This window comes from Uloborus diversus, chromosome 4 (assembly GCF_026930045.1).
Source record: "Uloborus diversus isolate 005 chromosome 4, Udiv.v.3.1, whole genome shotgun sequence".
Classification (NCBI taxonomy): domain Eukaryota; kingdom Metazoa; phylum Arthropoda; class Arachnida; order Araneae; family Uloboridae; genus Uloborus; species Uloborus diversus.
Window position 1 is genome coordinate 86,559,500 of NC_072734.1, and position 15,044 is coordinate 86,574,543.

Genomic DNA, 15,044 nt, shown 5'->3' on the forward strand with positions numbered 1-15,044 from the left:
TATTTCATTTTCAAAAATACGAAGCTTTGGTTCATTGGTATCACAGTGCAAACATTTCGAGAATTTTGGAAAAGATTGAGACATTATTTCATAAATAAAAAAAAACTTAAAGGGAAGTATGTGAATTATTGATTAAAATTTAAATTCCACAACAGATGACCAAGTTTATTAGAAATAGTATCACTGTCATGAAGACTTGAAAACATTCAGGTTTTTTACAGGCACAATAAACTGGCATTATACCTTTGAGATAGATTTTTAATATTTAATCGGGGAAACAGTTCGTTTTTTTATTTCAAATTAAACACAATTTCTTCATTTCATTCCATACTGATAAAATACTTGCTTTACCATTCTTGTTCACACCTTTCCATACCATTTCAAACATTTCAGAGTCAACATTTATTCCACTTCTATAGAATAATATTTGCACCTATGCAGAAAATTCAAACTGATAAGTAAAATTTAGCTAAAGCATACTGCTAAAATATTTTAAAATGCTACTGTAAATAAGATGGGTCAAGTAAAGATGGATCAAGTAAAATTTTTACAGTAGCAGGGCCGATGAACGCAGGTCCGCTGACCTGGGACCACAATTTTAGAGGTCACAAAATAAAGCGATTCTTTCTTCCCTTATGTGGAAACTACTACAGTGGACTGTCTAAACACTCTCTAATGTGAACATCCCGATATTCTGAATAAGTTTTGATGCTCCTGTGGAGCACACGTAGATTAATTACGTCACCCTCTAAATTGAACACCCCCATAATCTGAAGACTAGTTCAGTTATATCAGTGTTCAGGACAGTGGCGTAGCTAGACCCGACTTTCGGGGGTTACTTCTTATATATATATATATATATATATATATATATATATATATATATATATATATATATATATATATATATATATATATATGTATAATCGCTTGGAATTTTTTCCTTTTCTTCTTTTTTTTTCTTTCTCTTCTCTCTTCTTTTTCTCTTTTTTTTTTTGAGACTAACTTTTCGGGGGGTTTGTTCCCAAAACCCCCTTCGCCCATGGTTCAGGATAGAGAGAGTCTACTGTACTTTGAAAACATTCTTTTTTTTTTTTGAGAGGGGGCACCAAATTTTGCCGGGATCTGGTTATCACCTAGGTTTGATCGAGCCTGGTTGTAGTAAAGCAGAAAACATAGATAACCCTCTTCTTAACATTTAGCACATTGAAAGAACAGCTCGTTAATTTTTTGAATTTCGGTGAATGATCACTTTGACTTCCGTGTGAACACTTAACAGAATTTCTAAAATAAGAAATTTGGAAAGGAAAGAGATGAAACCAAAATTAACTGCTTACCTCTTGCTTCATTCGGGGCATATTAAGGTCATCATCATATACACCATACTTAGCAAATACATTTGGTTGTATAACTTCAGCACCATTTTTAACATCTCCACATTCAAATCTACGATTAGGGAGTCCTGCTGTCTTTTTAAACTCTAAAAATGAAAGCATCTTATTTTTTTTTTAAATTTCATATAAAATAATCATTTTTAGAAATATTGTCAAAAATAATTTACACAACACTGCATGGAATCAAAAACTTACTTAAAACCAGGGTTGGCAAGTTTCTGCCAAGGCAGTTAAAACCACTGGTAGAAACCGGTTAAAACCGGCATGGCAAAAACCACTTTCTGCCACTTTGCGGCAGAAACTGGCAAAAACTCATAAATGAAAAATTAATTCTTGATATACAACAGAAAATGCATGGAAAAAATAATTTATTGTTAACCAAAGTACTGTAATTTTAATACAAAATTATTGCCATTCAAAATCAAATGTTACATTGTTTGGACCCTGTAATTGCCTCTTAGAAAAGGTGGTTTCAAAAATCTAAACAGGTTCTCAATTTAATATGCACAAATGAGAAATTTTAGAATATTCTTGAAACAGAAGAGCTAGCAGACAATGCATCAAGGAGCAAGCAATGTTCGTGAAACTTTCATCTATCGTATAACTGGTCCACCATGTAGTAACTTGGGTTGTGGTAAAAATATGATTGGAAAAATAAATTTGGAGAAATGGGGCCAATTTGTTTTGCAAAGCTGTGACATTAGGTACAAAATTTAGGCAAGTAAAATTCTGGCACTTTCTTCTTGAAGCATGTGACATGATAATTTCTATCACAAACAATTTAGAGGAAGCATAGTGAGCAAATTACAATCAGTAATGCCTGTTTAATTCTGTATGATTTTTTACCCTTTGTTAAATTAATCCAAATACTACGAGCCTCTGAAATTGGAAAGTTCCCTTTCTGAACTAAATCAAGGGCACTAGCATGGGATTTTATTTTTTTAAATGATGAAATGATGGTTAATTTTTTAGTTTACTTAAACAAATATCATTTACTAATTACTTGAGTTATTGAAGACATTTTTAAGTTTTTGCCAGTTTCTGCCGGTTTTTACCGGTTATAACCAGTTTCTGCCACTGGCGCAGCAAAAACTAGCTTCTGCCGGCAGAAAGCCAACCCTGCTTAAAACATAAGCATATTTTGCTAGTGTTACAATTTATGATTAAATCCATCCATTCCCCCCCCCCCCCTCCTCCTGTCCAAACGTGCAGAAACACTAAAACTAAAAGGATGAGCAGCTAAAGCTCAAAAACAATGGTTTTTGAGCTTAGATTGTGCGGACCTCTTCCATAAATTCAAAGGAATTGAACTTTTTCTTTGTGATGTGTGAGATATTGAAGCTTCTATGAGATTTAACTGTTGATTATAGACAGCAAGCAAGCAATTTTGTTTCAAATACAAGGTAAAGCACGTGTGAGAATAGACTTTCTGTTCAATTAAAATTGACTTGTCGAAGTGGTTGAAAAATTATGCTGAAAATGAAAGCATAAAAGAACTATGGTTAAGTATGGTAGAACTAAGGTCCAGTAGCATACGTTTTCTTGAACATTGCATTAGGGAAAAGAATGCGAGGTCACAATCAGACATATCCCTAACATTCTCTCCAAAACAAATAATAAATCTTCAAGGATAAAAGTCCTTAAAAGCACCCTTCAGACATTTCACCAGTAGGCCCTTAAAACCTGCATTAAAGTAATAACAGTTCCTAAATTAGGTCAGCTCAAAGTACATAAAAATTGCCAAAAAATAAGAATACCTCCTGAAAATTCCCAATCAGGATTCATATATTAAGATTTTGGAGGAAAACTATGCAAAGTTTCTTGGGTGTTGGAGGGGGGGGGGGGGGGGGAGGACTGGAAAGTAAATAGTTTTCCAAACCTTAAATTTTTGACAAGTTTTTATTTTCAATCATTTTGATGTAATTACTCTCATTATCAATAACATTTTCAGACTTGCAAACCTTACTAAGTGGAAAAGTTTGACAAACAAAATGAAAAGGAAAGAGAAAATTGCATACCTTGAAACCAGATGAATGCTAGTTCAAAATTGATAATTTTCATATTTGTTAGGCATAAATTATTAAAAATTAATCAAGACTATAACATTTTTGTTTTAAGTTAACGATATTTAAAGATAATAAAGCAGATGAAATTACTCTGGGGGCTGGAGACCCTCCTGCCTAAAGCAGAAGAGTGTGCATGTCTGCATTTTGGAATCCAGTAAGCAAATCTTGTATCTCAAATTAATAAAAATCAATTGGTTTTGGAGCAAAACATCAGCAGGTGGCATTTTGTTGGATATCAACGAAATTTTCAAGTTTTTCGTCGCATAGCCACCAGAATCAAGGGCAGGACTTGATTTAGCCTTCAGGGAGCCCTAAGCTATCTCATGTTTGGACAAAACGAGCAAAATTTTAAACGGATTTTTCTTACTATGTGTGTATTTTCCTCTGGTACAAAAAAACTGGGTTTTTTAAAATTCTCTTAATGCTGTCGGCTGTTTTGTGTTGGATTGACCTCGGAGGGAGAGGGGTATCAGAAGAGTAATTCAAAGATGTGGTACAAAACACTTCAATTTCAGGGGTTCCGGGGGGTTTTCCTCCTCCCTGGGAATTTATTTAAAAAATAGATATAAAATTCTGCATTTGAGGTCTTATAAAGGATAACTGGAACTACAAAAATATGAAAAAAAAAAAAAAATAGGCAAACAAAACTATTTTTTAAAGGTTACACCCTTTTGCAAATTAATATAATCAGGGGTAGAAGTGACCGACTTGTCACATATAGGACATTTTCCGCAAAAAATAAAGGACAAATATAGGACACATTATATGAATAATTTTGCTATGAAAAAAGAAATAATACATATCATATATTATTTATTTATTCTTATCAATGATTTTGTTTAAAAAAAAACTTCAAATAAAATTATTCCTTACATCTGAAGTTGAAAGAAAATTTTTGGAAAAAAAACAGTGTACTTTATAGACGAAATAATTAAACAAAATTTGAACAAAGAAAATTTGTATTTTTTCTTCCTCACTCATGACCCAAGTACTAATTCCACAGTTCTTTGATTTTATATCTAAACTGAACCCTTTAACACTTGTATTAAAAACAAACAGAGCTTGAGAAGGATCCTCTTGACGTTTTTCAGAGTCTTCTTTATGCTTGAATGTTTTAGCATGCTGCCTCGATTACGAAAATCTACTATTGCTTATGGGCACTGAACAGTTGCAAAAATGGCAAAAAGCGGTAAAATCATCTTTTCCTTTAGTGAACCATGCACCAAAATTTGTAGAATTATTGTCCTCCTGGTTCAACAACAACAAAAAACGGAAATATAGGACATTTTTCAAAAATATAGGACGATTTTGATGCTTTTCTTGAAAATAAAGGAAATATAGGATATATAGGACTACTTCGACCCCTGTATAATGCAAAATATTAAAAAAAATTGTTTGACAAATTTTTAATATTAGACAGAGGAAACAGAAAAGCTGACGCACTGTCACTTGCTCCGATGGGCTTTTGTGAAGAGTTTATTTTTAATCCCTCCACCCTCAGCCCTACAAACAAAACACTGAATTAAATGTAAAATGATCAATAATAAAAATGCATCAAATTCTTTAAAAGAAATGGTGCAGAGGTTTAGAAAATAGGTAACAAGAAAATAAGACTAGTCATTCAAACAATTCATAATTTATACACTTAATCTATACTAATATTATAAAGAGAGAGAGAGTGGATTTTTGTGTGTTTATATGTTCGAGGTAATCTCCGGAACTATTGCAGCTATTTGAAAAATTCTTTCACTATATGAAAGGTGCATTCTTACTGAGTGACATAGGCTATATATTTTGCATATATGTACTTATACTAATTTTTTAAACCAATAGTTTGTAATTGCTACGAGTTTATGTTTCGTACTGATCTATTGTTATATACGTACGCTGATTGTCTCGCACTTGCATTGATAAAATACTTGAAGGTTCCCTATGAAACGAATGCTAAGGAATAGAAACAAGAAGAACGATGATGGCATTAAGGACCGCCATTACCTATATAAGTACTTGAGGCTGCAGAGGATAAGGTATATAGAACTCTAGCCTTGGACATCGTGAAACATTTAGACTCGCAGAATGTTAATGCAATAAAATTTATTCAAATGAATTGTAAATAGGGTTCGTTTCCAGTAAATTAATTTTTTAATTCAAATAGTGCAGATAGAAGATATCAGTCCGCAATTCTAAAAGCTGTAATTTTGCATGCATTTCGGGCTAGCCTTTGAGATTTTTTATCTATACTAATATTATAAAGAGAGAGGGTTTATTTTATATGTTATGGACAAGATTAATATATTATTGCAACCTACTGAATGAGCATGTTTCCAACCAAGCAATTAAATTAGTAACCAATCAGTGACTATGATACCAGAAAGCAAAGTAATGTTTGTCGGCATACCCGGTGGAACTGAAAAACGTTTTATAACTTTAACCAAAATAAACTGGCAGACTGAAGATGTGTTTGCAGTTTTTTTTTTTAAACATAATTGCAGCAATTTTTCTTAGTGCTTGATAGACTGATCACTCCAGGTTTAAACTACTTTGAATGGCTCCCTTCAGAAAAACTCCGTATGTTTCATAAAATAACAAATGGGCCAGTTTGAAAACGTCTTCAAAAGGTCTGCCGCATAATGTATTACTGATGTTCGAAGAGCCACTGTTTTAATATAGAAGCCGGGGATTTTAAAAGTACTAAAAGATTAGGGAAACATTAGAAGAGGTGTCATTGCAATTTCCAATGAAAATTTCTTATGCCATCACCATCAAAACTGAAGGTCATACGTACAACGTTACATATGGGATGATTATATTGTTCACATGGAAGTAATGGTTGGTCTCTCTTGATTAGGAAAGGAAGTGAATCAATTTATTTCAAAGCCTCATGAAAACAAAACAAAAAGCTCATTGTTCGAGTATACCATGTTAGATTGTATACTATAATATTTTAAAACAAAAAAATCTGTAGAATATATAATTAAGACAGATAACTTTTTCAACCCGAACAAGTTTGGGATGGGGCCCTAGTACAAAATAAAACAAGCACTTTTCAAGTAGTCTCAATATTTAATTATTTGTTAGGACTCTAAAACAATTAAAATTATTAAAAGCACTTCATTAGCACTTTCGAGTCTCTAACAATTTAATACTCGATTGTATAGTTTCAACAAAAATTGTTTTAATCTTAAAAGAAACTCCTGTTTAAAAAATATATATAGATTTCTCACTGTGAGAACTTTTTTCCATTATAAAAAATGCAGAAAATGAAAAAGAACAGATGTAAATAACTAAACAGATCAGCAGTGTGCTGTTTAAGTAAGATGAAAAGCAAGCAATAACAAAAACTTCCAAAATACTGAATTTGGGATAACATGATTAGCAAGATATGAAACATATGACTATCAAAAATTTCTCAAGCAATATGTCACACAAACCAAAGTTTATGATGCAGGAAGTAATAAGGAGCTGAATATGACACCTTTTGGACTTCCACTTTCCCCACCGCTTTTTTAGAAATTTGAAAAAAAAGTATTTAATATATTTTTCCAAAAACTTCAAAATTAAATTTCCTTTTCCAAGTACTGTTCCTTTTCTTATGAACGAATCATGCCCTTTTGGGGCCCCCTAGGAAGCGGCGGCCCTAAGCTATAGCCTGCTTACTAGTTAGCTTATAGCTCAATCCATCCCTGATCAAGGGGAATCTTATTAGTAGTAATTCTGCTAAATTCTTACCTAACTCACTGGCCATTTTTGGAGAGTGAAAACAAAACCATTTTCTATTTTTCTTAAGTTTAAGCATGTTTTTTTTTTTTAAATAAAAGACTCTCAGTCTCCGCTTATTTTTTTCTGCACTTCTAGTATGCATAATTAACTACAACAGAAAAAAAATAGCCTCCTACCCCTAATCAACTTTTTTATGCTCAAAATGAGGTAAACAGCATAATTAGAAATTTACCGGATAAAAAAGTGCAGTTTTGGTCATTTCGAGCATAAAAAAAGTCAACGAGGGACTTACTAAGGAGGCCATTTTTCCCCCCTTTTGCAGTTAGTTATGTGTACTAGAAGTACAGAAAAAAAACTGATAGTCTCATTTTGGAAAAAAAAAATTTCAACTTGAGAAAAAATGAATGGGGTGTAAAAAACTTTTTTTTCACTCCCCAACATAAAAATTTGATAATGCTAGGGTAAGAAGCTGTTACATTGCCATTAAAACGAAAAAAAAAATCTGTCTTGTTATTCAAAGGCATAAACAGGATATAAGCCTTTAAAATAATAGAGTAATAACTTTGGTACATTTCTTAAAAGAGGCTAAATAGACTGGATAAACACCTAATAAAACACTATGTAACCAAACTTCATTGAAATATATTTACAAAAAAAAATGTGCAACAAATAGCTTTCAATTTTTATTGACTATATTAACAAAACATAACTTTTCATCAAAAACAAACGTTATCTTCAGAGGTTTGTATTTTTTCTTCGCTTTAGAATAACAAGGCAGTTTTTGCTTGGTTTTAACTCAATTTGAAGCAGGAAATTTTTTAGTTAGACATAATGGAAATACTTTCTTTTTATGTACAAATAAAAGTTCATTTTTTCAGCTTTAAAATAAGCAATGTTTGATCTTCCAATAATTTAAATAAATTTAGCAATGCTTTTAGAAAGAGGATCAAAAATGCCAAATGTTACTCATCTGCATAGCAAAAAAATAGCTTAACCTCGAGAATAAAATTTTTCCAAGGAAAGAATATAACAGTTTGGGAGCATAGAATATTGATGCATCATTAATACCTTCCTAATTTCATCAAAATCAAAAATGGTGCGGCACAAAGATTTCAGAAATTTTGTTAATTTTGTATGCAATGACCCAACAACCCAACATTGATTTATTTTAAGATATAAAATGATTAAATATTGGAACATAGTTCTTGGAAACTTCAGTTTCTTACCTTTGGGTTGATACTTTTGTTGAGGTTTAACTTGATAAGATATATTTTACCTTCTTTAAATCACATTATTTGTTTTATTAAATTTATGAACGATACTGAATTTGAGACAATTTAGTCAGTTATTTATCTTTACTTTAACAAAAAAAAAAAAAAAGAATATGGGTTAAGTTATGATTGAAACAATGAAAGATTTTTGAGTTTATAACTTTGTCCAGCAATGCACTTTAATGTTTCTCATTAATTTTAAAAACAAAATATTTAACAACCACTAATGGCAACTTTTATTCATCCTATGACTTTAAATCAACGTATTTGAAAAAACTTTAACATAGTCTTTGATTTTTTACCTTCAAGTATCTACTTTTGTCCAGGCTTCCCATAATAATTAAATATTAAAGTTGCAAATTTTCTTATTTCATCAATGTTGTAATTTAATTGATGAGTTGTACTAATTTTAGAAGATTTTTTTTTTTTTCAATTATTCATCTTTTGTTCAATGAAAAAAAGTTAAATTGAGTTAAGTTACAATAAAAACAAAATCAAAAATTTGAGTCTATAATTTTGTCCTCCACTGTATCTTGTATATGATACCACTGGCGAAGGGTATTGGTAACTGTAAAATCTATTCAAGCACTGAATAATTGGAATAACTAATACTTCTATTACCCTGGAGATTGATGAATAGACTAAAGTAAAAATAACTAAGTTTATTAAACTTTCAAAAACATTATAAAACATGACTAAGGTTAAGAAAAAAATTATCCAAGTTACCTTTATGACTGTGATCTCCAATTGCTGAATATGTTGTTCTGAAATCTTCAAGTGAGTTTTTGCTGTTGCAATTGATGCAGTTTTCTCTCCAATCATTTGCATACCTTGATTCTAAAATTAAGAAACGAGCATATAACAGGGGTGATTGTGAGTTCATCAAAAAATACCTGAAAGTTTCAAAACGAGAACGGGGGGGGGGGGGGTAATCTTTGGCCCCTATTACTTAAGTGCACCTTTGCCATAGTTTTAAATAGTTCTGAGTCAAAATATTGCGTGCACATTTAATTAAATTTTTAATGGATTACGAAGTTACTTTTGAGCTGGTGTTATACAAATTATCTTGACATTTGTCCATCTTAAGGGATAGTTGTCCATCTTAAGGCTCTTGCAGGTATATTTGATGAGTATTATATAATTTAAAATAAATTGCGGAGGTAGGGAGATAAAAGCATAACGAAAAAAGAACATAATTCCGGTATTTTCAGACATGAAAATACCGGAAATATGTCCGAAAATACCAGAAATTCTGTAAAATACCGGACCACAATCACCCCTGATATAAGATAAAAAACATTTTAAAACATTATTTATTTTCTACTAAATTAAACATAAAATATTATTATATGCTAAAGAAACATATGTAAAACTAACATCCGATTGGTCAAAATATTTAAATATTCACAAGATGCAAAAAGATTGAAATTTCAAACACAACAAGTAATTTTCCGTGAAGTCCGAGTAAGTTCAATGTTGCTGTGGTTTCAAAATAAAAAAAAATCCATTATTATTTATGGAAATTAAACAAAAATAAGCTAATTTAAGGTAGAATTTGTCAAATTAATTTTTGATTGTGAAAAACATCAAAATATTTACAAGATGCAAAAAGATTGAAAACCTCAAACACGAAAGCAATTTTTTGCGATATTGCATATCGGACATACGTTCAGAAAATTGCACTGATGAAATATTTTTTAAAGAATTTCAAGCACAATCCAATGATTTTTGAAATAATTCAAGCGCTAAAGGAAAAACTACAGTAGCTTCGCCTTTTTTTTTTAATGTTTCCATCTATGCAACAATCGTTTCCTAGTCTCTTTAATCCACAATGCAAGACAGTTTCTATTGTCACAAAAATACATATTAAATTGGGGTTATGTGTATTTTTTTTCTCTTTTTCCCCCTTAAAATTGATACAACATACTCTTTGCTTCCCCTTGCCTCCCCCTCATTTGGAAGGGGTGCCTCCATAAGAGGAAGGGTACACCCCCCTAAACCTAAAAAGGCTCCCCTTAAAAAAAAGAGAAAAATATGCCTTAAAACAACTCTCCCCCTAAAAATTTCAATGGGGCACTCTGTGTCATGACCCCCCCCCCCCCAGTTGGGCACCCCTGCATTTGGAAAACTTTAAAATGACAGGTCTGTCTGACAGGCAATACTGTTTTACATTTCAAAGCATAAAGTAAAAACGAAAAAACAATCTATGGGCGTCATAAAAAAATTTATTTTATCCTTATTCATGTATTAAATGAATTAACTTAATATGAATTATTTCTGAAATATATGCATACTTTTCAATTTAGCATTTTCTTTGAGCAAATCTTTCCAGTTCAAACAATGAACAAACTCATCATAGCTTATTGCTCCATCTTTATCAATAATATCACATTCCTCGAGCAATTTTTCATACATGTGCTGTGGTACAGAAATCCCAAACTTTTGGCACATCTTCTGCAAGTCTAAAACTGTTATTTTGTTGGTGCCATTCTGGAAATTCAAGAAATAATTATGAATCACTTTATACAAACTAAAACAATGCAATAAATTATATCTAGAAAATTTTTTTTTTAAAAGGTTGTAGAATCAGAAAAACAATTTACTGGTGAGCACAAATGATGGACCTGATTTCAAAAAATCATATTTTCGAAACTACTGTACACGTTCTAATAAGGGATACATTTAAAGAGAAATGCAACAAGCTGTTTTTGCACCAATGATCAACGGATGGCAGTAAAATCACAACAACACCAATGTATGGAGTATGTGAGTGACTGTGATTGGCCCTTAATCACACAGTTAACAAGATCTCCCGACCTAGCACAACATGATTTCCTTCTGTGGGGTTATGTCAAAGACGGGGCTGTTAAATACGGGGGTGCTATGGCGCTCAAGCACCCTCCCCCCCCCAAAAAAATTTGAGGGTTCCAGGCACCCCCTCACTGCCAGTAAGCAGAAGTCAAGAGGAGATACAATAAAGAAAAATCCATTTTCTAAATGAGGATGACCTTCAGACGAAAAATCAGTAGCTTCAGAAAGCAGACTGCTTTTTTTTTTTGCATTTTAATGGCTTTAATGCCAAGGATCCTCATCTTTCCTGAAATTGAATCTACTGATTGATACATTTTTTTTTTAAACTTATTTATATGCTATACTTGTATCTTATGTATTTTTTCCAGCACATGCAAAAACCCTCGACAAGACAGGGCGAATGGCAAGAGATCATCTGGTAGTGGTACCTTCAAAAAAAAAAAAAGTTTATTTCAGCTTTTTCTTAAGCCTCTCGTCTACAGTTGAATTGAGCAGAGTTTTCTGTTTTACATAATTTAGGTCCATGGAAAATGGGAAAGACTAAAATAAAAAATAAAGAGTCTTGTATCAACCAATCTGGTACAACATGCACTCTATAATGGAATATGAACATATGACAAAAATTCAAAAGCGCATTTGGTCATTAAAGTTAATTCTTTACATACTTATTATGAATCTTTTATGCAGATGGATAACGAACTTAATTTGATATTTTTTCTGCGTTTCTGAAAATACTTTACTTTTACACTGTTTCAAAGATATTCAGTGTAAGTCTTTTTTACCCCACAAAAATATTAATCTTTAGAAATGAATGCAATATACCAGATAGCCCGGTTATTGCATCCTGAGACTGCAGTTTCGTCCTTATTACAACTCCTCAGTCAGTAGGGAGTAACCGAGCTTAGCTTCAACATGTGCAGTAGTTTGGAAAATATGATTTGTCAAAATCTGGTCCACCATTTGGGCTCATCCTGTTTTTGTTTTTCAACAATTTTTTTAAGAGATGGAAAAAAAAACGAGCTGATGATCACATGATTTCGTTTTACACCAACTTAATGTTATTTCCCCATTATTGGCAATTTTAATGTGATTCAATAGTTAACTCTAAATATCACCAACAGTGGCCAAAATTAGAAACAGATTCACCAAATTTGTCGCCAAGTGGGCGACAAAACTTGGTGACCAAAAGACTGGCGATATGTTGTCAAGTGTCCGCCAAATTATAACACCACTTGAGTTTGCCTCGAAATTAACAATGATTCCCTCCCCCCCCCCCAAAAAGGAGCAAAAGCACCCTTTAGAAACACCCGAAAGCAACCAAAAGGGGAGGTGCACAACTAGACCCCACTAGGAGTCTACGCACCAAATTTCAACTTTCTAGGACATACTGTTCTTGAGTTATACGATACACATACGCACATATGGACGTGACGAGAAAACTCATTGCAATTAACTCAAAATGGATATTTCGGAGGTCTATACCTTATTAGGCACTTATTCAAGTGTGGTCGGGTTGGGAAAAAAACTCAACATTCATTCATGGGTGAGCAAAATGAAGATTTAGGCCGATTTTTGAATGTTTACTTTTTACAAAAAAAAAAAAGTATTGTATTCGCAAAAGAAAAAAAAAGAAAAAAAAAAAGAAAAAGAAAATTTTGATACAGTAACTTCAGATTGAAACATCACGTGCAAATTAAAAACAATTTAAACTAGAAACTTTCCTAAACATGCACAGAACATAAAATAAAGACAAGATGTTTGATATCTAATCATTTCAAAATGAGAATGTGTGTACAGTATAAATTAAATAATTTCAATTTATATCCTTACAATTTCAAAACGACAAAGAAACAAGAGAAGTTTACTGTATATGAATTGAAAGCAGATGTTAAATCTTCAAAACAACAGTGATTTTTCTTCTTTACCAAATTCCATAAAATTTCTAACAAGTGTCTTTCTTTGCCAAATTTTCTTGCAGGAATTTTTACGGTGTCATTGAGAGAAAAGTCTTTATCTTCATTTATGTAGAGGAATTTTTTTGTGTTCTGAGCAATTGCATCATCTAGCCTAGCCAGAGAAAATGAAATATGACATTTAATGATGAACTTATCAAGTAATTAAAGTAATGATGCAACAGAGATCAATTTTGTTCCTCTTTTTGTCAATTTACTTCTTAAATAAATTTCCCCGTTAAAATTATTTTTTTTAAGTTTCATTTTCAGAACTCAATTTCATAACATGATAAAGAACTGCATAATTTTTTTTAATGGTAACCAAAAGTAATGTCAGTGTAATATTTTTATTATATTAAAATATACCAAATTCATATTTTCTTAATTAGAAAAATTAAAGTTCAATATCTTTTTTAACAGACCCTTATCCTTTCTATAACAGATTGCATTTTCATGTATATGCATAACCAGATCAAGAGCAGGGGCTAATCCAGACATTTTTGTAAGGGGGTTCAAGTTTCAATGGCTAGCGTCATGCCTCATATGTTAAAAAGTATCAGTTAAGCGGGGCTGCCCATCTCTCCAAGTGTCATGGAGCACCTTATATGCTACAAACAGGGTTGGCAAAAACCTGTTTTTTTTTTTTAAAAAGCCCATGGACCCAGGGTTTTTGGGTTTTTTTAAATAAAACCCAAAAAAACCCAACTAAAGCTGGGTTTTTTAAAAGAAATGTGTGTTTTTTTTTCTTTTTTTAGGGAAAATGTGGGGTAATTGTAGCATATTGTAGCGTAAGTATATGGACAAAGCACGAAAATTTTTTTGGGGTAAAAAAAGGTGGAAAATTCGGCGTTTTCTGAAGAAAAGGAAAAAAGATGACGAAATCCAAGAATTGTGAAGTTTCAGATTTCTTAATTTCTATGATTACTAACAGTTAAGGCAAAGCTACTTCTCGAGGGATAAAATCTATTGTTCGTTTTTAATAATTTTTTTTTTTTGGCATTTTACTTTATTGTATTTCATTTTGTTATGCAAAATTTTTTGTAAAACCTTAAGTAGTTTAAATCCCTTTTTACTGAATTCCAGCTTAATCAGAACATTTCTTTGAACTTTGTTGCCTGTTTTTCTACTTCTGTGTACAGAGTAAGAAATATTAAAACTTTTTCGTAAGAAAATGAAAATACTGTACATCCTATTTTGTTTTCTGTTCGACCGTTTGTAAAACTTGTTAATTTCTAAAAAATATACCTTGTTTATTCGAGATTTGTGATGTGTTGGTTTGCAGAAAATAATTCACATGAAAGCCTTTTAGCTAGAGTAGTTTCTGCTGTACAATCTACAAATATTGAGAAAATCAGACGTGACAAGACTTAGTCAAGATAATTTGAGTTTTTTATTGACCAGTTAGCCTTTAAGAATTAAGAAATACTATTAAAGTTCAAATTAATATTTCATTAATTTTTTTTAAAAAACTTCTCAGAAAATTTTTAAAAACCCAAAAGTGGGCTAAATAATGGGTTTTTTTAAATGGGTTTTTCAAAAAACCCATTGGGTCCAACCCAATAGGGTCCATTCCGGCCAACCCTGGCTACGAAGCCTCCCCATCCTGCAATAAGATAAAAAACTCTATAATCCCCCTCCCCTTTATTTTTCAATGCCACAGCCTGCACCATGGATCGCATTCCCTCAAATTTTCTTCAAAAGGCTTATTTTTTAGGCAGACAGGCTGGTTCCATTACCGTAAGCTTTGAACACATGTTATTACAGCTGTAAAATAGTTGGAAAAAGCACACAACACCCATGTGTTTGAGGTGGGAGAGTGTTCTGAAGAAA

The 15,044-nt window shown here is 31.9% G+C and overlaps 1 protein-coding gene across 1 annotated transcript; it reads right to left on the reverse strand.

Moving 5' to 3' along the window:
- Positions 1–293: 293 nt before the first annotated feature.
- Positions 294–13,712, reverse strand: LOC129220689 (EF-hand domain-containing family member B-like). The gene is made up of 5 exons (XM_054855119.1): positions 13,683–13,712; positions 10,746–10,941; positions 9,178–9,288; positions 1,338–1,480; positions 294–433 (listed from the first exon to the last, which is right to left on the reverse strand). The coding sequence occupies exons 1-5, from the start codon at positions 13,710–13,712 to the stop codon at positions 296–298; spliced, it is 618 nt and encodes a 205-aa protein (XP_054711094.1). The 3' UTR covers positions 294–295.
- Positions 13,713–15,044: the final 1,332 nt, after the last annotated feature.

Excerpts from the sequence above, each read along its gene's own strand:
- LOC129220689 (XM_054855119.1), bottom strand. The coding sequence starts at position 13,712 with ATGTCTGGATTAGCCCCTGCTCTTGATCTG. Across the intron at positions 10,942-13,682 it reads TAGCCCCTGCTCTTGATCTG|AATGGCACCAACAAAATAAC; the intron begins GTTATGCATATA and ends TTGAATTTCCAG. Across the intron at positions 9,289-10,745 it reads AGAAAATGCTAAATTGAAAA|AATCAAGGTATGCAAATGAT; the intron begins GTATGCATATAT and ends TCTTAATTTTAG.